Genomic DNA, 27,492 nt, shown 5'->3' on the forward strand with positions numbered 1-27,492 from the left:
ATCAGCTGTTTGGACTCTAATTCTGACGGCACCCATTCACTGCAGAGGATCCTTTGGTGGGCAAGTGATGCAATGCTAAATTTCTCCAAATCTGATGAAGAAGCAAACTCATCTACATCTTGAATGGGCTGAATGGTGAGTAAACTTGCAGCAAATTTTCATTTTTGGGTAAAATATTCCTTTAAGACATGCTTTCGGTCTTATTGTGAATCAGTGCATGTCATTACAAAGAAAAATGTTATTTATTCTTTGATTAAAACTTACTCTTCTTTCAAGGTGAATTTCTTTTTATGCCGTTTTCACTTTATTACATAGCATTATTTGATAATGCTAACAAACAGCTATATAGGCACTATTTTAGCAATTTTAGCTCCATTCTGGTATATAACTCCAAATTTTTACATTCCAATCAATTCCCAAAGAATAAAATCGAACATCCTGTTTCAACTGTAAATACATTGCATTACAGAAGTAAAACGGGTTGCAAATGGCAATTTGCGTTAAATAAAGTCTGCATTTTAAAGTACTTCCTCGTCCTCTTGATCCAAACTGTTGTACCTCACCGATGAAGAATCCTTCAGCGATATTTTATCAGTGCACTTGGAGATTTCGGAAGTGGTGACATCATCAGGATGACATCTGACATCATCAGAATCCGTGTGGGATGAGCTTTGTCCGCTCTCTTCGAAACAGATGCTGAGGGCTTCCTGTCGTATGGTGATGTGGTTAACGGCTTTGAGCGTGATGTCATCGATGTGTTTGGCCTCCTCTTCGATTTCTTCTGGAATGGAAGGCGGCAGGCTCTCGAGGTCCGAGTTGCTGAAGACTTAACCAGGCAGGGCGGTGTGTATTTGCGAGCTGTGAGCGAGCGAGCCGATGCTGGGCCGAGCGGCGCAGCGGTACACCCTGCTGGTGAGGAGGGTGGAACTGCGGGTCACCGAGGTCAGCTGGGACTGGACGTTGGTGCCGCTGCTGTTCAGGACCGTCCCATAGCGGTAGTTGGCCAAAACGACGGGACCTTTCCAGTCAAATGCAAGTGTCCAGCGGAGCCAGGTCTTCCGGATTTCTGTCTGGACCTGGAAGAGAACAATGAAGAGCAAAAATGAATGTTGTGCGCTGACTTTCTACAAAACCTTTGAAAGGTTGAGAGAAAATGAATAATCACTTTGAATGTGAGCTTTTCTGAAGTGGCAGTATTTGAAATATGAATGCTGTTCCGCCCACACTTACCTCTCCATTGCAGAAGCAGTAGATAATGGACACAAAAAATCCCTGAAAGAGAGCGACAAACACAGGTGAGAAGGAAAAGTGGATAGAAAACCTCAACAACACACACAATATAATATAATATCAAGTGAGAAAAAGTTTCTTGCCAAGCTTGTTAATTACTAATTTTGCTCTTTTCTGTACTTTTTTTTTTTAAACCTTTAATTTCTGGTTTGACAGTTTTATATATTATTAAATATATTTATTATATTTTCCTCCCATTTAAAAAAAATAAATAAATTATATATACATACATACATATATATATAGTATTATGGTGATATTAGTAATATTTATACTTATAAACGTATAAATATTAATCTGGTTGGCTTTTATTTTACAGGAAATACTTCTGATAGATCTCATCATAAACTTTTTAATTAAACTTATTTCATTTAAATTTATTTTAACTTTAAATTTATTTTAACATTTCACTTTATTTATTTAAAGCTTTTATTTCACAGTAACTTTACAGGAAAGACATCGCAGCATCAGCTTTTCATTTTTTTGTAATTTATTTTAGCTTTTATTTCACAGGACAGACAGAAAAGCAAAGAAGAAAAGCTTCTGATACATCTCTGCACCAATTTTTAATTTGTTTAAATTTAATTGAATTTATTTTAACTGAAAACCAACAAAAGTAAAAGCTTCTGATGAAGCTCAGCACCAATTATTAATTTTCATTTTATTTTAAGTTTTATTTCACAGTAAAGACAGAAAACCAAAGACCAAAAAGCTTCGATGCACCTCAGCACAAACTTTTAATTTTAGTTTAGTTTTTTTATCTATTCAATTATTTCATAAATTGTTTTTTTTTATTATTATTATTATTATCTCCCATATTCCCTGTGTGCTGTTATTCATTTCCCATCGTCTACAGATAAGCTGCAAAACGCTTCCGAAAAATGAAAGCACAGTTATTTATCACGCCGGCAGAGCAAATTAAACCAAAATGCAAAGGGACACATCATTTTACTAAACGTTTTCACACCACATTAGTGAGTATTTATTGAGAGGGGAAACAGTAAGTCACCTGGAATGAGTTGAAGAAGAGTTCACAGTACATGCGTAGCTCCCAGCCGACACCTGTGAACGTGTGCGGCATTCCCACAAACACGATGTAGTGGACACCAAAAACCAGAACCAGAACCAACGTGGACTTAGCCAACTTCCTGTGCACACACAGATACATTTTCTGTCTGTAACTATTTAAATATTATATCACACTTTATTCACAATGATTAAATCCATATCTATATAAATAAATAAGTAACACGTGGCTCTTACAAACAGGCTACTTTGTAAGGTTTGCTGAGAATACAGCAATCAGCAATGTTTTTTTTTTTCACCTAGCAGTCTCCCAAAACAACCACGCAGAACACCATAGCATCCTTTTAAACACCCCAAAAACTACTCAGAACACCATAGCATCCGCATCCACTCAGAACACCACAAAAACTACTCAGAACACCACAGCATCCGCATCCACTCAGAACACCCCAAAAACTACTCAGAACACCACAGCATCCGCATCCACTCAGAACACCCCAAAAACTACTCAGAACACCATAGTATCCACACAGAACACCCCAAAAACTACTCAGAACACCATAGCATCCACACAGAACACCCCAAAAACTACTCAGAACACCATAGCATCCGCATCCACTCAGAACACCCTAAAAACTACTCAGAACACCATAGCAGCCACTCAAAACACCCCAAAAACTACTCAGAACACCAAAGCATCCACACAGAACACCCCAAAAACTACTCAGAACACCATAACATCCACTCAGAACACCACAAAAACTACTCAGAACACCACAGCATCCGCATCCACTCAGAACACCCCAAAAACTACTCAAAACACCATAACATCCACTCAGAACACCACAAAAACTACTCAGAACACCATAGCATCCACACAGAACACCCCAAAAACCACTCAGAACACCATAGCATCCGCATCCACTCAGAACACCCCAAAAACTACTCATAACACCACAGCATCCGCATCCACTCAGTACACCCCAAAAACTACTCAGAACACCATAGCATCCGCATCCACCCACAACACCCCAAAAACTACTCAGCAACACTATAGCATCCACACAGAAACACCCCAAAAACTACTCAGAACACCATAGCATCCACACAGAACACCCCAAAAACTACTCAGAACACCATAGCATCCACACAGAACACCCCCAAAAAACTACTCAGAACACCATAGCATCCACCACAGAACACCCCCAAAAAACTACTCAGAACACCATAGCATCTGCATCCATTCAGAACACCCCAAAAACTATCCAGAAAACCATAGCAGCCACTCAGAACACCCTAAAAACCACACAGAACACTGTAGCGTCCACTCAGAACACCCCAAAAACCCACTCAGAAAACACCATAGCATCCGCATCCACTCAGAACACCCCAAAAACTACTCATAACACCACAGCATCCGCATCCACTCAGAACACCCCAAAAACTACTCAGAACACCATAGCATCCGCATCCACCCACAACACCCCAAAAACTACTCAGAACACTATAGCATCCACTCAGAAACCCCCCAAAAACTCTCATAACACCCACAGCATCCGCATCCACTCAGAACACCCCAAAAAACTACTCAGAACACCATAGTATCCACACAGAACACCCCAAAAACTACTCAGAACACCATAGCATCCACACAGAACCCCCCAAAAACTACTCAGAACACCATAGCATCCACATCCACTCAGAACACCCCCAAAACTACTCAGAACACCATAGCAGCCACTCAGAACACCCCAAAACTACTCAGAACACATAACACCTCAACAACAGAACACCCCAAAAACCACTCAGAACACCATAGCATCCGCATCCACTCAGAACACCCCAAAAACTACTCATAACACCACAGCATCCACATCCACTCAGAACACCCCAAAAACTACTCAGAACACCATAGCATCCGCATCCACCCACAACACCCCAAAAACTACTCAGAACACTATAGCATCCACACAGAACACCCCAAAAACTACTCAGAACACCATAGCATCCGCATCCACTCAGAACACCCCAAAAACTACTTGGAACACCATAGCAGCCACTCAGAACACCCCAAAAACTACTCAGAACACCATAGCATCCACACAGAACACCCCAAAAACTACTCAGAACACCATAGCATCCACACAGAACACCCCAAAAACCACTCAGAACACCATAGCATCCGCATCCACTCAGAACACCCCAAAAACTACTCAGAACACCATAGCAGCCACTCAGAACACCCCAAAAACTACTCAGAACACCATAGCATCCACACAGAACACCCCAAAAACCACTCAGAACACCATAGCATCCACATCCACTCAGAAACACCCCAAAAAACTACTCATAACACCACAGCTCCGCATCCACTCAGAACACCCCAAAAACTACTCAGAACACCATAGCATCCGCATCCACCCACAACACCCCAAAAACTACTCAGAACACTATAGCATCCACTCAGAACACCCCAAAAACTACTCATAACACCACAGCATCCGCATCCACTCAGAACACCCCAAAAACTACTCAGAACACCATAGCATCCGCATCCACTCAGAACACCCCAAAAACTACTCATAACACCACAGCATCCGCATCCACTCAGAACACCCCAAAAACTACTCAGAACACCATAGCATCCGCATTCACTCAGAACACCCCAAAAAAACTACTGGAACACCATAGCAGCCACTCAGAACACCCCAAAAACTACTCGGAACACCATAGCATCCACTCAGAACACCCCCAAAACTACTCAGAACACCATAGCATCCGCATACACTCAGAACACCCCAAAAACTACTCAGAACACCATAGCATCCGCATCCCCTCACAACACCCCAAAAACTACTCAGAACACCATAGCAACACACCCCAAAAACTACTCTCACCTAGCATCCACTCAGAACACCCCAAAAACCACTCAGAACACCATAGCATCCACTCAGAACACTCCAAAAACTACTCAGAACAACATTGCATCTGCATCCACCCACAACACCCCAAAAACTACTCAGAACACCATAGCATCCGCATCCACTCAGAACACCCCAATAATTACTCAGTACACCATAGCATCCACATCTACTCACAACACCCCAAAAACTACTCAGAACACCATAGCATCCGCATCCACTCACAACACCCCAAAAACTACTCAGAACAACATTGCATCTGCATCCACTCACAACACCCCAAAAACTACTCAGAACACCATAGCATTCCCAAACACCGTAAAAACTACTCAGAACACCATAGCATCCGCATCCCCTCACAACACCCCAAAAACTACTCAGAACACCATAGCATCCGCATCCACTCACAACACCCCAAAAACTACTCAGAACACCACAGCATCCGCATCCACTTACAACACCCCAAAAACTACTCAGAACACCATAGCATCTGCATCCATTCAGAACACCCCAAAAACTATCCAGAACACCATAGCATCCGCATCCACTCAAAACACACCAAATAACAGTACTCAGAACAAAATTGCATCTTCTGCATCCACTCACAACACCCCAAAAACTACTCAGAACACCATAGCATCCGCATCCACTCAGAACACCCCAATAATTACTCAGAACACCACAGCATCCGCATCCACTCACAACACCCCAAAAACTACTAAGAACACCATAACATCTGCATCCACTCACAACACCCCAAAAACTACTCAGGACACCATAGCATCTGCATCCACTCAGAACACCCTAAAAACTACTCAGAACACCATAGCATCCGCATCCACTCAGAACACCCCAATAATTACTCAGAACACCACAACATCTGCATCCACTCACAACACCCCAAAAACTACTCAGGACACCATAGCATCTGCATCCACTCGGAACACCCTAAAAACTACTCAGAACACCATAGCATCTGCATCCACTCGGAACAAAAAATTAATTACTCAGAACACCACAGCATCCGCATCCACTCACAACACCCCAAAAACTACTCAGAACACCACAGCATCCGCATCCACTTACAACAATCCAATTACTACTCAGCAAAAAAATAGTATGTGCATCATTTCATATGAATCCATTAAGTATACAGAAAAAAATATCAGGAAATCAGTAGAAGCTAATAAGAACACCATAAACTGTAGCGTCCACTCAGAACACCATAAAAACCACCAGAACACACTATAAACCATTCAGAACACCTTAGCAACCACCCACATACACAGTGTAGTGGACACCAAAACCAGAACACATTTTCCCATCCCTATTTTCAAACTTACCATACAATGTAATTTTTATACTATAGTCCTTTGAAATATACCACTGTATTTACATGGGACACCTTAAATATCATGGTTTTACTGCAGTTTTAGACTTCACATCAGGCAAAAGTGATGGAAAGCAGCCTCTGTCTCGATGCTGAGAGACTGAAATTGAAATGAGAGCGAGACACTGAGAGTGAGACTCAACATCTCTCTAAAGGCTGATTATTACATTACAGCCCAGAAAATGAGAAAAGCAGAGTTGAGTTTTGAGTTGGCAGCAATTCTGCTGTTTTCAGATCCTCAAATAAAGTGTCACAGAAGCAGAGGAGCCCTGCACTGAGCTCAGATCACATGGAAATTGCTTAATTACTTCAAGTTCAGAGCATAAGTCCGACTCTCATTAAGAGTAAAATGCGACTGTGTCCGTTCATCCGTAACATCTTTAATGGCGTTCATTGCCTGGATTAAATTTCTCGAGGTTATCAAACCCCTGTAGGTTTAAAACACTCAGCAGCAGCTCTAATACTTTCACACATAATTTGCGATATATTACAGTATATACCTATTAAAGGAGTTGAGCCATAAATTTGGTTTAGTCTTTACAAATAGTCTTTGGACAAAAATATAGTGTATTTATTTTTTTTATTTTTTTAAAGCTAAAATGGCAATTTGGCTGACAAGAAATAATAAAACACTCCTTAATGGGGGTACTGATTCTTTACAGATGTTTAAAGCTTTGGTAAAAAGTGGATTGGTTTTGGAGTATAAATTCTATGAATTAATAAATGACATTGACTCCTTTTTTCTTTGCGGGGTGCTGAAAGTATTTTATGTCAACCCTGTGAAGAGAGAGATAATGGAATTGATTTTTATGCGTATGTGTATATATATAGCAGGCAGTCTATATAATATGCATCTATCTATCTATCTATCTATCTATCTATCTATCTATCTATCTATCTATCTATCTCTCTCTCTCTCTCTCTCTCTCTCTCTCTCTCCTATATATATATATATATATATATATATATATATATATATACAAAACTGTTTGTAAATAAAAGCATTTTAAAAGTCTCTCTCTATTTCTCTCACTCAGCCTTTCAAAGCTTTCCCACTCTCTGGGAAATTACAGTCCTCTCCTGGATGTCTCAGCAATGATGTCCAATCACTCCATCTTGCCGAAAACAACCTCAAGAACACAGGCAAACAGAATCCAGTCACAGCACGGCCTGCTATGAACCTGTTTCATATATTATAAAGTAACACATGTTCTACTGGGCTCGTGGAATCAGTCATCAGAAACGGCAAGTGTTGGATTTTTGTGTTTAATTTGTCACTGGTCAAAAACAATCCCAAGTCTAATATCATGCAGTATAGCTCCTCATATGAGGTCATGTACCAGCATAACAATACTTTCATGCACTCACCTGTACTGTTTACGCGTGTCGTAGCGCCCCGCGTTTGTTTCTCGGATCTTCGTGGCCAGAACTCGAACGATATTTACGAACAGAATAAAATTCAGCTGCAAAAAAGAAGAAGGGATTCATTTAAAATGATGCTGTTTTCATCATTAGTTTGACTAAAGGGTCAAACACATTCGATAATGATGTAAAATAAAAATTAATACATGTTTTAAAATATATATTTTTATAATATCCATCGTCAAAAATAGTATTTATTAAACAATACTACTATTAAATATTAGCATTTTTTAGCTTTTTAAAAATACATTATATAAATATATAAAATAAAAATATTGAAAAATATATTTTATATATATTATATTATTAAAATTGCATAATACTATTATTTTTTGTTAGCTTTTTTTAGTTTTTAAAAATATGGACAGTTTAAAAATAATCATCAATTAATAATTATGACATTCCCTTCTATAATTACACAATTTCAGTATTTTTTTTTAATTACTGAGATAAAATTAGATGAAGAAAACAAATAGGTAAATATTCCTTGTGAAAAAAACATTTTTATTGTTGTGACATTTTCCAGTCAAGCTGTTTTTTAGTGAAATTGGGCAAAAAGTGTGAAAATATTATTTAATTGTGTATTTAGGGACAGCTAATGAAATAACCATTAGTAGGTAAAAAAAAAAAATATAAATAAAAAATTATTTATTAGAGAGTGTTTTTAAAATTTTTTTTTCTGAGATATAATATGATGTGTGAGAAGTTATTACAAAATTATTTTTTTTGGACAATTTTAATAAACTAGTGAGTAAGAAAAAGTGCAAAAAGTTCCCTAGTTTAACTAATTTTTTTAAAAATACACATTTCATTCTGCTTATAATTGAGCACTTGTGCGCAAATTCATCCATGTGTGTTAAGTCCTAATTTATATGTTTTGCTGACAGGCAGCAAGGACGAAAAACATTTGCATTTCTGTCGCATAATTACAGCTCTCCTGGTGTGCAACGGTCCAGATGTTCTTGAAATGGGAGCTCCATTACTATGGGAAGCGCTATGCTCGGCAAAGCTGATAATTAACAGCATAATGTCTCTGTCTGCCGATCCAGCAGATAAATATATGCATGCAAACGCTAACTGGTCAATCACATTCAGTCGCGGCACGTCAACAAACGACAGCACACTGCTATCAAAATCGACCCTTTGACACACTGGATTACGGGACTTTGACGAGCTCTTTCAGCGAGTATCATGTTCAGAGCACGGGGTTAATGTGAAGACAGCTGCAACTCTTAACAACTGCTTTGATTGCTGCTTTCCACCAATACGGTGCAATTTGGCGGCCCATGAGAGACCAGTCCCATGTTTTGCAATGAGAACTGTTAGATATATTAGACATACAATTAACCCAAAATGAGTAGTTAGTTTTAAGCTTCTCAAATGTTTCTATCCCACCATCCTGAAAATGGTTGTTTTGGCTTGTCCCAACGCAGAAGTCTTGACGTTCTCGACTTTATCCATCAATTAATTTTTTTCATTTGTCTAAATCTGCTCATTTTATTGTAGTTAAATAATGTGTTGTTTAAGACCAGTGTCAAGTTAAGACAAGTCTAGTCAAGTCACCTTTATTTCTATAGCGCTGTATATAATACAGTTTGTTTTTTAAAGCTGCTTCACAGTAATAAACAGGAAAACAGCTGAATCAATTATGGAAACCCAGTTGTAGAGGCAATTAAAAAACAATAGTGTCATTATTTAGCTCAAGTCAGTTCAAAATAATATAAACCGATTCATAACAAAGTAACAAGAGTTGTACATTTAATATAAGGTTAGTTAGCTAATTGCTAGTTTGGGGCCAAATGTTGACTGATAGTTAACATACATTTCACATAAATTGAAGAAAAATATTTTTTCTTACAATAACTTTTAAGATTTCAAGCATATTTTTAAGGCAGATTTCACTAAATGATTTTTCCCCACTTCAGTAGCACTTAGAAACACCAAACTTAGCTGTTATTTTTTTTTTTTACTTTGTATTTTATTTTTTTATGATATCTCAACAAAATGAAAGAGAGTTTTTTTCAACAGAAAATTTCAGAAAACTTGAAAAAAAAAGAAGTTTGCAATTCTTTGTCGTATCTATTACTAATATTCTAACCCTATTCACCTTCAATATTGACAAATTTTAATGACCAAAACTTAATATTTAGATACACGAAATTGAACATTCCTTAAAATTGTTACACTTAGAGAGAGACATCATTTGCATGTCAGGAAGTAAATTGTAGTGTTGACTGCATTCGTCAAGCTCAAGCATTCAACTTAATTGTTTACCAGTAACTATCAATCAATATATGCCATGCATGAAACGTATGTTATTGTTAACTAAAACTAAAACTATTAAAAAAATAATAATCAAATATAAATATTAGATGAAAAGCCTAAGCTGAAATACTAAATAACTAAAAAATTAAATAAAAACAAATAAATTCTATATAGAAATATTAAATCAAAATTCAAAATATTAATAAATACTATGGTATATTAATAATTAACACTCTGTGTGTCTAACAGTTTAGTTTCTGTTTGTTGGTAAACTGCCAACCAACTCACCCCAATTGCTGTCAGTATCGGAACTTGGTAAATCCATTTAATATTGCCAGCGCTCAACTCCCAACACCTTAGGGAGAAAGACATCTTAAGAAATCTTATATTACATTTTATATATAGAACAGCTTGTGTGTGTCTGTCTCTATGTATAAATGTACAACTTTTTTCCCTTACTGAGAATCTGGATCACGTACGGGAAACTCACCTTACATCCATCAGCGTTGCCCTGACGACAGCCCAGGTTGATACAAAGAGAGCGGGAACACCTGCAGTCACACAAATTAGAAAATGACAAGATTTATCAACTGTAATGCAGCATACAAGCACAGAAGCATGTCCGACACTTGCCACAAACTCACCGGAACAACACAATTTTCTATTTGTTTGATTTTGAACCGATGAGATCCGGCAAGTCAAAAGCTTCCCAAAAGTCTCCTTGACCCTCCTGATCATAAATGAAATGTAAAGTCTATAGTTTCTGTGTTGACACACACACACAAAAACAGTTCCACTCCAATCTCTCTTTTTTTCAATATTTTTTTATTTTTTTTTTTTAATAAAATTCTTAAATGTTTTTTCAGCCTTATTCTAAAAAAAAACATAATTACACACACATATTAGTTTTAAATAATAATATTCATATACATAATATATATATATATATATATATATATATATATTATATATATATATATATATATATATATTATGTATAATTAAAACTGAAATTACATATTATTACATTTTATGTAATATATGGCATATTCTGAAAAATATATATAATTATATACCTTGTAAATAAATATATATACCTTGTGAACAGCCTCTTATATCACAGGCTATTATTAATCACAAAAACAATCTTTGCAGGGAAATACTGATGGTTTATTTACAGCTGCCACTGCGCATTATATGGAGATATTATTTTAATATTGAGAGAACTACACTTCAACATTCAGATATTAATGATCTGGCTATAAAAATCACGCTGAGAGTAAGTACCAGTGGGAAATTGTTTATGATATGTATCAATTGATTTATGTTTATTTATAATGTAAATAATGAGTAATTATTAATTATTAAAAATGTTAAAGCGGTGTTTTTTTGATATGTTGTTTGATATTTGTTTATTATGAAAATTTATCCCTCATTAGATGGTTACTCTACCGCAAACGCATCGATGCCAGGAACATTAATTATGCATTATTGATTATGATGACACATTAATATGTTCAGAAGATCAATATGTTGCTTAAGTAATGCACATTATCAGAGACCTTGAAGTTGTTGCTTCTATGTCATTGTTGGTCTGTTTAAAGTAGGATAAACATGTTTGGGCTTTTTTTTTGTCGTTCGGATTTTAACAAAGTATCTAAGAATGCGGGAAACTTGCCAAAAGTACTTGCACTTCAAAGGTGTCTGTTTAGCTTGCCTGCCAAGTATTATGTATCAAAAATAAAGTATGAATAAATAAGGCTTCAAGTAAGTGTTGCTGCCTCAAAGGACACCAAAACAATTAGACTTGAAGGCAGTTATAACACAAGCCTCAGATGAGAATTATCATAACAAGCTGTGAAACTGGTATGGTTGCGTCTGGGCAGGGTAAAATAAACAATGTTTAAAAACAAAATCAAGTGTTGATTGATCTTAACACATGCACTTACCCCATCCTATGAGGGTGAAACCCCAAAGATATTTGGAGTCGGAGAAGAACGCCATGAAAATGAGACTGTGAAGGTACAGGCCCTCCACTAGGATCCAGTAGTAGTTAGTTGCCAGGAAATAAATGAAGAATAGGACTGTGATCTTGCACCCAACCTGAAAGTACAAACAACGCTGGCTTCAGCCAATCGGAATTCTCAAACCGTGAGCATTCAGCCAATCACAGCACAACCATTCATTGTCATGCAGCCCTTTGGTTGCAATGAATGTATTTACAAAATGAATGTGCATGAATTACACCACAATGGTGTATTTAACAGTCCGAAACTCTTGGGAAACACTGGTCATGCAGGAAAAACATTGGGAATACAAATAATTGTACAGTATATTATGGAATCTTGTTTCTGCTACTGAATACAAAGAAATAAAAGACTTTTTATCACACAATTCTGAACATCTTCTCTGAACTATGTAATATAATCTAACAATTGTCACATAATTGTGAGATATGAACTAGAAATTGCGAGTTATAAAGTCCAGTTCAGAGGAAAACATGTAAACTCACAATTCTGACATTTTCTTACCATTGCGAGTGTATATCTTGCAATTCTGACTTTATAAGTTGCAATTGTGAATATATACTGTACACTGTATCTCACAGTTTTGACTTTATAACTTGCAACTGCAAATTTATATCTCAATTCAGAGAAAAAAAAGAAAGAAATCTCAGAATTTTGAGATAAAAAGTCGCAATTATCTATTTTATTTTTTGTTCAGTGGCGGAAACAGGCTTCTAAAGTATATTGAGTCCTGACCACACCGTTTTTTTTTTAATTTTGACGTGAACAGACATGGTCATTGATATAGTCGCTATGATTTATTGTTGTTAAGGACTGGCTACATTAGCAAAATTTCAGCGAAATAATGTTAGCGAAAACATTATTGTTAATGTAGCAATGTATGAAGCAGATTTCTGTTATTCAACACGGAGAATTCACTTCAACGACTTGCAAAATTTGTGCCGGGAAATCTTTCGCCCTAACATGAAATTCCTGATCGTGTGGATTCCTATCGAAATGACTGGATTTTGTCCATGAAAATTTAATGACTACCAGTAAATGTGGCCACACTTTAAACTTTAACTTCACTAACAAAATTACTAGCAAGAATGTTAACTGGTGAAAAGTATTTTAATTTCATCAACAACAACAAAAGCATAAAATCAAGTATTGTGATTATTGGTAAACTATTTTAATGAAAACATACTGTTGCCGAAAATAAGATGACAAAATTACACATTAAAACATTAGAGGGATACTCCACCCCAAAATGAAAATTTTGTCATTAATCACTTACCCCCATGTCGTTCCAAACCCGTAAAAGCTTCGTTGTCAACAGTCTCCTCTGCGTCTCTCCATATCACCGTATGCTGCGTATGCTCTTCTGTATCATCCGCCCCACAAGGATGCACTGTTTTTCTACGTGTATTTAGCTTTGATTTGAAAAGATAAACAGCGCATCCTTGTGGCGTGGATGATACAGAAGAGCAATAATTAAGGTGATATGGAGAGACACAGAGGAGACCATTGACAAAGGAATTGTTGAATAAAGTCGTTATTTTTGTTTTCTTTGCTTACAAAAAGTGTTTCTGTCACTTAAAATAACCCAGATTTCACATCTAATGGCAGATGGAGTATTCTGACGATGACTTTCATATCTTTTCTGGACCTTGACACTGTTATTTACTTGGCAGTCTATGGGACAGTCACAGGCCTCCCGGGGTTTTCATCCAAAATATCTTGAATTGTGTTCCGAAGACGAACAAAGCTTTTGTTTTTTTGGAAAATAGGTGGTGGTTGGTTATTGATGAAAACTTTTTTTTTTTTGTGGGTGTATTATTTTTTTAATGATGTAATAATATTTTTAAGTTATTTTATTCCCAAGAAAAAAAAAGTTAAAACTCATACAATTTAATTTATATATTATAAATTACATATACAAATAATTAGAATTTGTGTACTGTTGATAAAAAAATATCAAAGTTCATCAGAAAAATAGTGCTAATATAGTCATAACATGAGGTGACTGGATTGTAGGACAAAAAAAAATACAAATAAAAATAAATTTCCCATCATTCCCAGTAGCTCAACAGGAATGGTAAAATACACCAATGCAATATTAAATCCACATTTGCTGCACTCTTCATGTTGCTGCATTAGTCCCGAAAGCCCCCTACCTTTATCTTAAAGAGATTGGAAAGAAATGTACATTCAATTTCAATCACTTGAACACAATGCAGTAGTCTCTAATACATTTCAAACATTGCAATTTATTGTTAAAGCCTGTGCAGCGCAAGAATGAATGAATCTTTGATGACCAAAGAACACTCAACCCATATCAATGGAGAGAAAAGTTAACTTAATTTAAGTTAACTAAATGTAATTAGAGTCATTTTAGCCAAAACTAGAGCTGAGAAGAAAATAATAGGCTAGATCATTAAACCTGGCCAGGTTTATCAACGTAGCTAATTCACTGCACTCACATACTGAGTCTTGTCCAGAGGGGAAATGGAGACGGTGCTGATGTTGTCCATTAGCATGGTGTCATACTCCTGTAGCACACCATTAGCGTACACTACTCTATCTTTGACGAAGATGCTGACCGCACGCAGCATGAAAGACACAAAGAGGTGCATGTGGATGTAGTTTCTGGTGCAGTGGAGACGCCTGGGAGACAAAAGAGAGAAAATTTCAGCTACTCACAGGAATCATGTCAATTTTGTCCTTTATCCCTTTCAAACCGGCATGAATCATTTCTGCCACATTTCAAATTTCCATTCTTTCTGTGATGGCTGTGGAAATTTAATTTTGAATATTTATGGAATAAAAAGGTAATTTTTTTGTCTTGCTAAGACTAATATCCAATAAAGATGTTCTGTTCACAACTGACATATCTCATATTTCATCTCAAACTCTTAATTGACATAGTTGTCTTCTTGGGAATCTAAATAAACAAAATACATACATGCATAAACAAACAAATAAATTATGGATTTTTTTTTTTTTAATTAAAATAAATTATTTGCAAAAAAATATTGAAATATTTTATGTTTATTTCACTCTGTTTATATTATCAATTTAATAATTAATTATTTTATGATGAATGTTCATTTTAAAGATTGAAGTCTGGGACTAAAAAGGTCTATAACAATAAAATAATATAATATACATAAATGACATTTGAACAGTAACAGAAATAAAGAACAACTATGGTAAAAAAAAGTTTTTAAGACCGTTTTGAGTTGACATTCATATTAACGTTATTTTATTATCATTAATATACTATTATAGTTACACTGTTAATATTCTGATTTTGGATAATTTTTTGTTGTGTATCTTTGTATTTTTAATTGCAAGTTTTCCTTTTTAGTTTTAGTTTATTTACATTTAGTTCTGTTAGTTATTCTGTTTATATTCTGATTTTGGTGAGAAATGTTGCCTTGTCAACTAGCTGAATATTTTTATATATATTTTATTTTATTTCCGTTAATGTTTATTTAATCTCAAGTAATTATTATTATTATTTTTGTGGTATTAGTTTTGCTACATTTGTTAAAAATAACTCATAAAAAATATGCATAAATGTGGACCCAATAACATCCTTAACAATTAGTTAAAGCAAAGTACATGTCGTTCAGTTACAGCAGAAACTCACTGGGGAACTCTTCAGCTAATTTAATGTCTGAAGGTCTTTAAAGATGAACACCTAAGACTGTCTGAATTATCCTGCCTGAATCCCTCAACAGCAGCCACTTGTGCAGAACAAGTTCAATGTTTGCTTGCCGTACAACTTCATAATGAATACATGGAATTATTAGTGTTTCTTTAACTTGTTGTGTGGGAACAAAATCTGCTGGGAACTGATGTTCAATTACCGAAAGTATCCAATGATGAAAATGGCGACCAGCAGCGAGCTGAAGGACACAGCATAGCCAACTGTGTACATGATGTGCAGCCGCTCAAAAAAGTCCCTCTGGAAACACAACAACACTTGAGTCATATCAACGAATGCAACTCGACATCCTAAACGTTTCCAAAAACTTTTCACTTAATAAACCAGTGGCATTTGAATCTATATTAGCAGCTTAAGACTTTGCATTTGAAGACACCAACCCAACTACAACTCACTGGCCCGTTGTTATCAAAAAGTAACTCTTGAATGATTTCGAAACTTGTCAATAAGACACCTCAAACTCTTCCAGCTGTTTTAATTGGACTTACTTTGCCTTTTTCAATGCCTGGAGCCAAGAAGCGCAGACAGTCTGAGTAATTGACCCAAGTTCTGTTCTCCACCGATACCCACGACCCATTCAAGTCGCACTGACGGTATACAAATCCTAAGAAAACGAAGAAACAGAACAATTTGACTAGACGCTGTTGTAAAGAAACTGGTAAAATTTGATCAAATAAGTTTTGCAAGTACCGTTGTGGTTGAAGTCGTACACATAGCTGGGACATGACACTTTGGTGACTGTTCCTGGGGAACCTCGAGGCCAGCAAACCAATCCGTCCCATCCTGGAGAACAGACCTCATCTGTGTACAAAACATGTAAACCACAAACACACTTTATGGAAATGCAATCTGTGAGTCTGAAAGTTAAGATTCCTGTCGGAAGAAAATCACAAATGAAACTGCTTTAACATCTCAAGCCTGTGTTGTTGTTTCTCCTAGCAGTGAAACTAAAAAGAGAGCAATTTTTTGGCAAACATTTTCTGCTGCTATATTCTGGTTCTGGCTCCAATTCCCTTGAACAACTCCATTTCATTAATGGTTCCATTCTGTTATATTGTGGTTCTCCATTTCATTAATGGTTCCATTAATGTGTTTGTACTGTGTACCAATTTCCACTGCCAAATAATAAAATAAGTATAATAATAAGAATTACATTTATGAATAGCAGATGCCTTTATTATTGTAAGAGCCAAAATATTCATACAATACAGTGTTAAGTTCATTAGACAACTACATTAGCAACCAAATTTAGGATTTTTTTTTTTATGGTGTATGTTGATAAGAAATTTAGTATTTTTTTTTTTACAGTGTAGATTAACAAGCAAGCTAGAGAAGATGCAAACAAAAGTTTTTGTTTACATAAAAATGTGTTTGTACTGTGTATCTTTATTATATATATAGAAATACACGCACATGCGTGTATATATTTAAGAAAAATGTTTTGTTCATATATAAAATATTAATATGTATATATAATATAAATTATTCTTGAATATTTTTTTTTTTTTTTTTTTTTTATATCATATATATAAATATTAAAAAAATACATACATACATGATTGATGTTTGTTTTTTTTATATATACATAATGATGATAAGTGTTGTAAAAAATATATATATTTTGTAAGCAAAAACTTTTATTTTGAATGCAATTAATAGTGATTAATCTTTTGACAGCACTAATACACATGTATATTGCCTTCTTAACCTTCTTAAGTCTCAGATACCACACATGCTTCTCGGAAATATCTCAACAATATCAGCTCAGATTTATCAACAATCATCATATAACATAATTTCATCAACTTCTTCCAGGAGTAATGATCTGAACTCCATAGCGCTGTATGCTGTGCGCTATGCTATATTATTCATAAATGAACACATTTTCAAAAATTAGTTATTTTTATTTTCAAAATCTCCATTAAAAAAAACTTCAAGATGGTGTATGATTTATTGGAATCAACCCCAAAATTGAAAAACTTAATTAAACTTAAAAAAAGACTACTGCCCTTACAAAAGCATTTGAATTTTAATCGTATCTGTAATCTGTACATCTTGCCCTATTCTAGATGACACTGTGGATCATATCACGAACAGAAGAAATTCATTCTGTATGTTTCATTGCTGGTCCATTTCTCATTCAAAAATGAACCTAATTAAAGCTGTTAAGAGTCCATTGGGGAACGTCTAATGTAATTATAGTTTCTTTAGTAACAGACGGTAACAGGGTCATCTTAAGTGAGATTTGACATCTCATGTTCTCAGACTTTATAATTGTGACATCAATGCTTTCATCGAAGCATAAAAGCTCTATTTGCCTCAGCAATTTTCACACATTTTCCAACATGACAACTAACTAAGCTCCAATACAAAAGATGCATTATTAATCAAACGATTTATTTTTCTCTGCATTTTTAGATTATAATCAAACATATCATGTTACTATTTGTTTTCTTGCAAAGTGAACATGAAAGGAATATCCTCAAAGCCCATGGCGACATGAACAGTTTATCTTCCTCACGGCTCATTGATTCGGCGCCTTTGTAAGTCTTCATTCTAAGTGCAAGTATTCCATCAACCATTGAATAAACCCCCGCAGATCGATGTGTGAAAAGGGCAGAGTCTCTGTATGAAAACACCACACCAACCGGTCAGTTCCTTGAATGGAGAGGACAGGGTCCGCATTGCTAAAAGTACAGGATGCTATTTGGAAACTTTATTCAGAGTGAATGAATCAGCGCAGCTCAATTCAACCTGGTGGTTTGCTGATGACGGGTGAAAGAAAGAGCATCAACAAACTTTGTCTGTGCAGTATATCTATTTGTAGATTCCAACGGTCATCGGGTGGAGATGTCACCATGTTGTCTTTCACAGTTGAACATTCATTGATTTTTAGGTCCTGACTTAATAAACAAACCATTTTCAATATGATGGAGAATTTTTTCTTTTTTTATACATACATACATACATATACAGGTGCATCTCAATAAATTCGAATGTCGTGGAAAAGTACATTTATTTCAGTAATTCAACTCAAATTGTGAAACTCGTGTATTAAATAAATTCAATGCACACAGACTGAAGTAGTTTAAGTCTTTCGTTCTTTTAATTGTGATGATTTTGGCTCACATTTAACAAAAACCCACCAATTCACCAACTCAATCTCAACAAATTAGAATACTTCGTAAGACCAATAAAAAATAAAAAAACATTTTTAGTGAATTGTTGGCCTTCTGGAAAGTATATTAATTTACTGTTCATGTACTCAATACTTGGTAGGGGCTCCTTTTGCTTTAATTACTGCCTCGATTCGGCGTGGCATGGAGGTGATCAGTTTGTGGCACTGCTGAGGTGGTATGGAAGCCCAGGTTTCTTTGACAGTGGCCTTCAGCTCATCTGCATTTTTTGGTCTCTTTTTTCTAATTTTCCTCTTGACAATACTCCATAGATTCTCTTTGGGGCTCAGGTCTGGTGAGTTTGCTGACCAGTCAAGCACACCAACACTATGGTCTTTTAACCAACTTTTGATCCTTTTGGCAGTGTGGGCAGGTGCCAAATCCTGCTGGAAAATGAATTCAGCATCTTCAAAAAGCTGGTCAGCAGAAGGAAGCATGAAGTGCTCCAAAATTTCTTGGTAAACGGGTGTAGTGACTTTGGTTTTCAAAAAACACAATGGACCAACACCAGCAGATGACATTGCACCCCAAATCATCACAGATTGTGGAAACTTAACACTGACTTCAAGCAACTTGGGCTATGTGCTTCTCCACCCTTCCTCCAGACTCTAGGACCTTGGTTTCCCAATGAAATTCAAAACTTGCTCTCATCTGAAAAGAGGACTTTGGACCACTGGGCAACAGTCCAGTTCTTCTTCTCCTTAGCCCAGGTAAGACACCTCAGGAGTGGCTTACCAAGAGAAATACAACAACTGTAGCCAAATTCCTTCACACGTCTGTGTGTGGTGGCTCTTGATGCCTTGACCCCAGCCTCAGTCCATTCCTTGTGAAGTTCACTCCAATTTTTGAATCGATTTTGCTTGACAATCCTCATAAGGCTGCGGTTCTCTCCGTTGGTCGTGCATCTTTTTCTTCCACACTTTTTCCTTCCACTTATTCCAATTTCTGTTAACATGCTTGGATACAGCACTCTGTGAACAGCCAGTTTCTTTGGCAATACATGTTTGTGGCTTACCCTCCTTGTGAAGGGTGTCAATGATTGTCTTCTGGACAGCTGTCAGATCAGCAGTCTTCCCCATGATTGTGTAGCCTAGTGAACCAAACTGAGAGAGCGTTTTGAAGCCTCATGAAACCTTTGCAGGTGTTTTGAGTTGTTAAGATGATCGGCATGTCACCATATTCTAATTTGTTGAGATGTGAGCCAAAATCATCACAATTAAAAGAACCAAAGACTTAAGCTACTTCAGTCTGTGTGCATTTAAAACACAAATTTCCCAATTTGAGTTGAATTACTGAAATAAATGAACTTTTCCACGACATTCTAATTTATTGGGGTGCATCTGTATATATATATATATATATACATATGCATATACATAGGGTGAATTTGGGTAAATTGGGTCACTTTTTGCCAATTAGTTGACTGGGAAAATGTCCTAACTAGCCTTAATTCAGCTCTATGTATAAAACAAACAGAACTGTAATATCAATTATATTTAGAGTATCTTGAACATTCTGAGAATGTTCTGAGAGTTGCCATGACAAATGAAATTTCAGCGTTTGACAACTTCATGCAAATGACAATGGCTACACTCTAATTAACTCTAATAACCAATATTAGCAAATGTTGTCAAACAAAGGAGAGGTTTTTTGTATAGCCTTTATTTTTACCGTGCCTTTGAAGAGCAGCACAAATGTCCAAATGAAAAGAAAATGACTGGAAATATTAACCTTAGACAAGCAATTTTACAGTAGGTTGGAGATTTAAAAATGTATAACATCTGGTGGGAGCTTTATAATTGGGTTAGGAAATAAAATGGCCTACAATTGGCGTCCATGTGATAGATATATGGTTTATGCAATCTGGTCCTTGAATATGATTAACTGAGCATAGTTTCAAGAGCACTTATCCACCTCATTTTTAACGTACAGTAATAGCGGATGCAAATGTGCGAGGCTTCCAGTGTCATTTGCTTCCAGTTATTTTATCTGTACAAAAACAGCCCGCTATGCTGCTTGATAGCTTGATATTGCAAACTGTTATCATGTTATTTCAAATCAATGTCATAATCATAGACACACTGGTTTTGATATGGTGCAAATAATTTTACCGTTTTCTGCACTTTGTTATTCTTAGTTATAAACCAATGAATTGGAAGTCTCAAATATTCAAAGAAAATATTTACTCTAACTTACTTCTGTGTTGTAAAAGGTGGTTAATATTCCAGCTGCACTGTGTCTGTTCAGTTTGGTATCGCTTGTCTGCATTTTTAGTAACTCTTTCTAGTTGATTTGTGTCTGTTCAGTTTGGTGACATGCAACCCCGCCCACATCCAAGTGTGACGTCAGAAGTCACGCCCATCCCAGACACAACCCCACCCACATCCAAGTGTGACGTAAACGAAAGCCACGCCCATATCAAATACGTCTCCTCATGTGATTTCCCCATCCCCGTACCTGGAAACCCGGAAGTATGTTGAAACAATTTATGGAAGTTAATGGGGTCTAAAACAAATAATATTATTGTCCTTCGTTTTACTAATACATGTTTTCTTATTTTTGTAAAAGGATGTCTAGGCTAAAATGGCACAACTTAAATCTAATATATATTTAATAGGAGCTGATTTTGTCATCATAACAGCTCCTAAAACGCTTATGGTTGATTAAAGTAGGCTTATTGTCAATTAAAACTTTTAAACCTTACCTTGTTCATTTATGTAATGAGATAAATTCACTTTATTAAAAAAAGATTTTGACCTACCCAAGGCAAAATTGAAATGCATCAAATTTAAAGGGGACAGTTAGATTTTGGTATTTGTAAAAGTATGCAAATTTATTGTAAAAGTTGGTATTGTAATAATTGTCATTTAATTTTCTAAAGATTTATTCCCATTATCATAAAGTGTTAACATTTGAATGATTGAATCAACAGTTCCCCATATGCAGTAGGCTACACATACTTAGGCTGGATTAAATATTGCATTGATAGATTATATAAGTAACATGACATTGACCTTCAGGCCTTGTTCATCACAACTTGATATGAAACATGTCCAGGTCCCTCCACATACTTAAAGATAAATGACAAAAAAGGCATCCATTGTTTCATTGGGTAATTTTTATATTTATTATTTTATATAAATAATTACATGTACAATTTTACAAAAAAAATAAATAAAAAATAATAATAATAATAATATACACCACCAGTTTTTTGAGACAGTAAGATTTTGGATTATTTTTTAAAGTCTCTTCTGCTCACCAAGCCAGGATTTATTTGATCCAAAACACACAACCAAACACAGTAATGGAAAAATATTTTTACAATTTAAAAGAACTGCTTTCTATTTGAATGTATTTTAAAATGCAGTTTATTCCTGTGATACAAAGCTGAATTTTTCTGCATCATTACTCCCGTCTTCAGTGTATTAAACATAATAATAATAAAATGTTTTTTGAGCATCAAATCGCATATTAGAATGAAGGATCATGTGACTGGAGTAAGTCACCTTTGAAATCACAGGAATAAATTTCATTTTAATAGAATTGTTATTTTATAAAATTGTTATTTTAAATAGCCAAAAATATTAAAAGCAAAATATTATACAAAATATTTTAAAATTGGACTGTTTTTGCTGTACTTCGGATTAAATAAAAAATGCAGGCTTGGTGAGCAGAAGATATTTCTTTAAAAACATAAAAAAATCTCACTGTTCAAAAACTTGACTGGTTGTGTTTAACAAAAGATATGCTCCAAATATTATAAAGTCTGAGCAGCTGAATGAACAGCTGAATGATCAGATAAAACAGTTCTTGACATGCAGTACACACACATACATACATAGACTACACAGAGAGATTCCTTGCTTCAATATATCCTCCGATTCCTCCCTCCAGGTAGTCTTTGATGGCATTCTGTTGATTTTTACTGTCCATCTGGAGAACGGCAGGCCCTGTCACCTCCCCCAGAATAACCCACGATGACTCTGTACCACGCTGGACCAATGTCCCCCTTACAAACTTCCACTTTTATGTCCTCTGGCGCTCCTGTTAAAAATAGAGAGAATACATACGTGTTGGGGGTATATGTGTCCACTAAAAATTATTTACCTCATCATTCTACATAAACATATTTATGATTTTAAACCACAAAAAAAATCAATCACTATCTAAAGAAATGCTCTCACCATACCTCCATGCACCACTGCATGGCTTATGTGGTCCTTCAAGTGAACTGTAACAAGTAATTTTCTTTACTGGTACTGAAACTGCAGCAGGGACCCCCTTAACCAGGGAGGGAGAACTGCCCTGCATCAGGCTTGGACTGAAAATGTGGTAGAATGCTGTAAAACATGACAAACAAACATTATGTGATCTTTTGGTTTAATATAGAAGAATACAAAGATAATTTGTGACATACACAGAGTTATTCCAGCAAGACATAATGAAATGATGCGGTTTGCCCAACCAAGTTACTGTGCATGGTTACTCTGATCCGAGTATATCATTAAAAAGTTATGTATTTTAATGTGAGTGTTTTGTGTTGTGTGTGTGGTGTGTGTGGTGGGTTGGTGGTGGGGGGGGACAGGTAAGTACATATGTGTAAGAGGGATGAAGTGTGTGTGTCTGAGTGGGTAAGATGAGTGTTATGTGTGGGGGGGGGAAGGGTATAAAAAAATATTACACATTGATTCATAATTGATTTTATGTTGTAAGACTTGTGCCTTCTATCTATCTATGCTGTCTCTCTATCTATCTAAACATGTATGTATGTATATATGTATGTATTTGTGTGTGTATGTTGTGTACGCATGCATGCCACGAATACATACATACATATATACATACATGTGTGGATAGATAGACCACCCCAACATAAAAACACTCATCTCACCCCCCACCCCCAAACACACACACACACACACCCAACACACATATACATATATGTGTATATTTGTTGCTAGCAATAACGTGCCTGTGTGAAGTTGAAATTAAAAATACTGTTGTTTATGCACATGCACACAAATGACGGACACGTTCTTAAAGTTGTCAAGTTTTTGTGTGAAGTTGAGATTATTTTTTTTTACTTTACCGACACGGCAAACAACACTTCTTTTTTTAGCGGTTGGCAAACAATACAAATTATCTTCTTATTGATGCTTCTTCCTGTTTCAAAATGATTGAGAATGTGACGTATTTTGACATGGGCGTAGTCTGTGACGTCACACTTGGATGTGGGACGGGTTGGATGTCCACCGCAGGCTGCAGCGAGAACCTCCTCGTTAATATTCCAGCTTCACTGTGTCTGTTCAGTTTGGTATCGCTTGTCTGCATTTTTAGTAAAATTGATTTGTGATGCTATGCGCTACAACATTCTATGCAGATCAGGAACTTGCTGGATTTTGTAAATGGACAAAGAATCCGCTCATAGTGTGCGAGAACATAGAAGTCAAACTGTTTTTTTGAAAAATAGTTTTCTTAAAGATTTGGGAAAAAATACTTTATCAAGCAAAATCTGTTAAAACGCCATTTGTGCTTGTTGGATTTGAAAATATTCATCTGTGCTGGATATTACACTGTCATGTGCCAGATTTTTAGCTGATAAGAACATTTTGTTGGATAAACTGTTTCTGTTTCTTGTTTCTGTGATGATTCACATGGGCTTGAATCATCTTCAAGTTCTTAAATTAAACCTTCCTCAGTATCCTAATTCAGAATTACGCAGGTAACCAGGAACCTCTCGCAATCTTAACTTTATATACCTGGTCGCACAATCAGCTTACACACGGTTAATGCTAGAACCAACACGTGTAAATGAGGAAGGAGAAATAACAGGACAATTGGAACAAAAACAATAAATGTGCGTCAGCTTCTGTAAACAGCAGGGTGACTCACAAGCCGCACTACACCATTAATCTGTGACATCACGAACTCCCTTCAGAGTTCAGAAGGACTGGATTGGATGTACATAAGTGGAGTATTTTTGCTGTGGCACATCCGAAAGGAATTGCACTTCAAAAGTTTCAGTATATTTGCAGCCTTTATTATTGGAGTAGATTTTACAAGAAAATCCTACTTCAGTCTTTTTTCTTCAAAATGTCATGTTTAATTCAATGATAATGATTTATGAACTCATAGCAACTTCTGAGTGAAAAATTTTAAGAAAATTAAGTAAATCTTAAATCACTGAATTCTTGCTCCTCTTGGGATTCAAACCCACAACCTTATGGTTACCAATCCAGCTTTTTAACAACATACACCCAGCTTGCATTTAAGATGGAAAACTGTCACTTTAATGTCTGTAAAAATAAATAAATAAATAATTGAACCTATAGAATTGGATCAAACAGAATGGAGCCTGCAGGTGTTGTTATAATTAAACAACGCCAACTTGAAAAGCGGCAAATCCATCACAGCCGAGATCAATATCCTGCATCAAATTAAATGCAAAGCAGACACATTTTCATTAGTGCCATCATGTGGACCCCACTGTATATGCTGAGATGCTTATATGAGTGGGCAGATATTGACATTACGTGACTGTAAGGTAATTCAGTGTCTAAATAAATCCACAAAGCAGAGAGACCAAAGACACTTGGACAGGAACAAAAGACATTCAAGCTCAGAAACCACATGATTCATGAACCAACCAAAGATGTGAGATATCTTAGGTTCTTAAGTTTATTGGGTATCTTTGGTGTCTGTTTTTTGGAGGATTTTGATATAAGTAGTTTATGATGTTTCTTTTTGTTCCGCGGATTATGCGTCAGATGTGAATTCACATGTAAAAGGCTTTTAAACTAATGAACTAATGACATAAATGTGTTTTAGTGTGAGTGACTTTCATCTCGATCCCCCCATATTTCTATCAGTTATGCAGATGATCTGTCCTCTCGGGCTCCACTGAACATCACAATAGAGGGGAAAAGGGTCAGAGGACCAAACAGAATCCACAGGTGAGGTCTTACCGGCAGGATTGTGTTCGGAGATGTTCTGAAGGCACTGAAGTTTGATGTCGTACAGCAGGAGAACTTGTTCCTGAGCTGTTAATCCCACTTCAGGGTCCACATGCTGCCCGGAGACAAATACAGAGTCACTGATTGTCTGACAGCTTGACACGCTTAATTTAGATTTGATTAGAAACCATCCTGTTAGATGATTTGGAGGTTTCATGGAGATTTCAAGCCACCAGCAGACCTTCAAGCTTCATTGTTAATTGGAAAAACATGAAAACCATCAAAAGAGATTTGCATGTTTGCTTGCAGTTACAATAAAAACCATAGTTTTGTCATTTGTCAAACAAAACTACACTACATCCAGCAATCCAGCCCTCAGATTTAGAAATATGCCAATATTTCTGCAATATTTAATACAATTATGTCATATTTCCAAATGAACCCCATTCAAAACATCTGACTTCACATGACCTTACAATGTTTTTAAGAGTTAAATAAGATAGAAACTTATTTTTTAGTTTTCACAGTGAACCTGATAGGAAGCTAAACATTTAGATATGTCAAGAGTTATTAAGTCTACGTTCAAGTGTTGTTGGGCTTCAGATTTAAATACAAACATTAGGTGAAAAGAGAATGAAAAATTGCAACAAATTGTTTGTTCATCTTACCTGTGCGTCGACGGAAGTACCAAGCAAAAATATCCACAATACTATAATCCACATTTTGAACATTTCAGAACGTTTTAAATACGAGTGTATGTAAATTGACTGTATTTGCTCAGATGATGTGTTTAGTGTTTTATCAGTGTGTAAAGCTCAGTGTGCGCCTTTCCGCACCTCCGGTGATTACATCCAGCTCCATTTGCACTGGAGAATGAACTCAGCATCTGCTGAAAGCGAAGTGAATTGAATACCACCACCTACAGCAGAAATAATCCTTCAGAGAGACGAGAGAGATGGTGCGCCTCTGCGCAATCGACTGGGGGGTGGAACCCCCTCTTCAAATGACAAAGCAAAATTCAAATTAATAACTTTACGTAATCACAACTGCACTCAGCAGTATTTTTCTTCTTTTTCTTCTTGCATTTGTTTATCTGTAACTTGCCAAAAACCCTTCTTAAATAAATCAAGAGTTATGCTTACTTGGGGGAAAAAACATATAAATAGCGTTAACAATAAAATTATATTAATAACTAATAAAATATATATATATAAATATTTTAGTATTTTTCATAGCACTGCACGCCGAAAAATCATAAGTAGCTATTTATCACTTTAAGTTAGCCAGTGCAATAAATTAAAATCATA

The 27,492-nt window shown here is 35.9% G+C and overlaps 1 protein-coding gene across 1 annotated transcript; it reads right to left on the bottom strand.

Moving 5' to 3' along the window:
• Positions 1–26,820, bottom strand: LOC109067398 (parathyroid hormone 2 receptor). Its single transcript, XM_042712392.1, has 12 exons — positions 26,198–26,820; positions 16,744–16,854; positions 16,542–16,657; positions 16,196–16,293; positions 14,804–14,987; positions 12,264–12,417; positions 10,805–10,865; positions 10,603–10,669; positions 7,996–8,090; positions 2,300–2,438; positions 1,231–1,272; positions 1–1,076 (listed from the first exon to the last, which is right to left on the bottom strand). The coding sequence occupies exons 1-12, from the start codon at positions 26,400–26,402 to the stop codon at positions 828–830; spliced, it is 1,521 nt and encodes a 506-aa protein (XP_042568326.1). The 5' UTR covers positions 26,403–26,820; the 3' UTR covers positions 1–827.
• Between the last annotated feature and the right edge of the window lie 672 nt (positions 26,821–27,492).

This window comes from Cyprinus carpio, chromosome A22 (genome assembly GCF_018340385.1).
Source record: "Cyprinus carpio isolate SPL01 chromosome A22, ASM1834038v1, whole genome shotgun sequence".
NCBI lineage: Eukaryota > Metazoa > Chordata > Actinopteri > Cypriniformes > Cyprinidae > Cyprinus > Cyprinus carpio.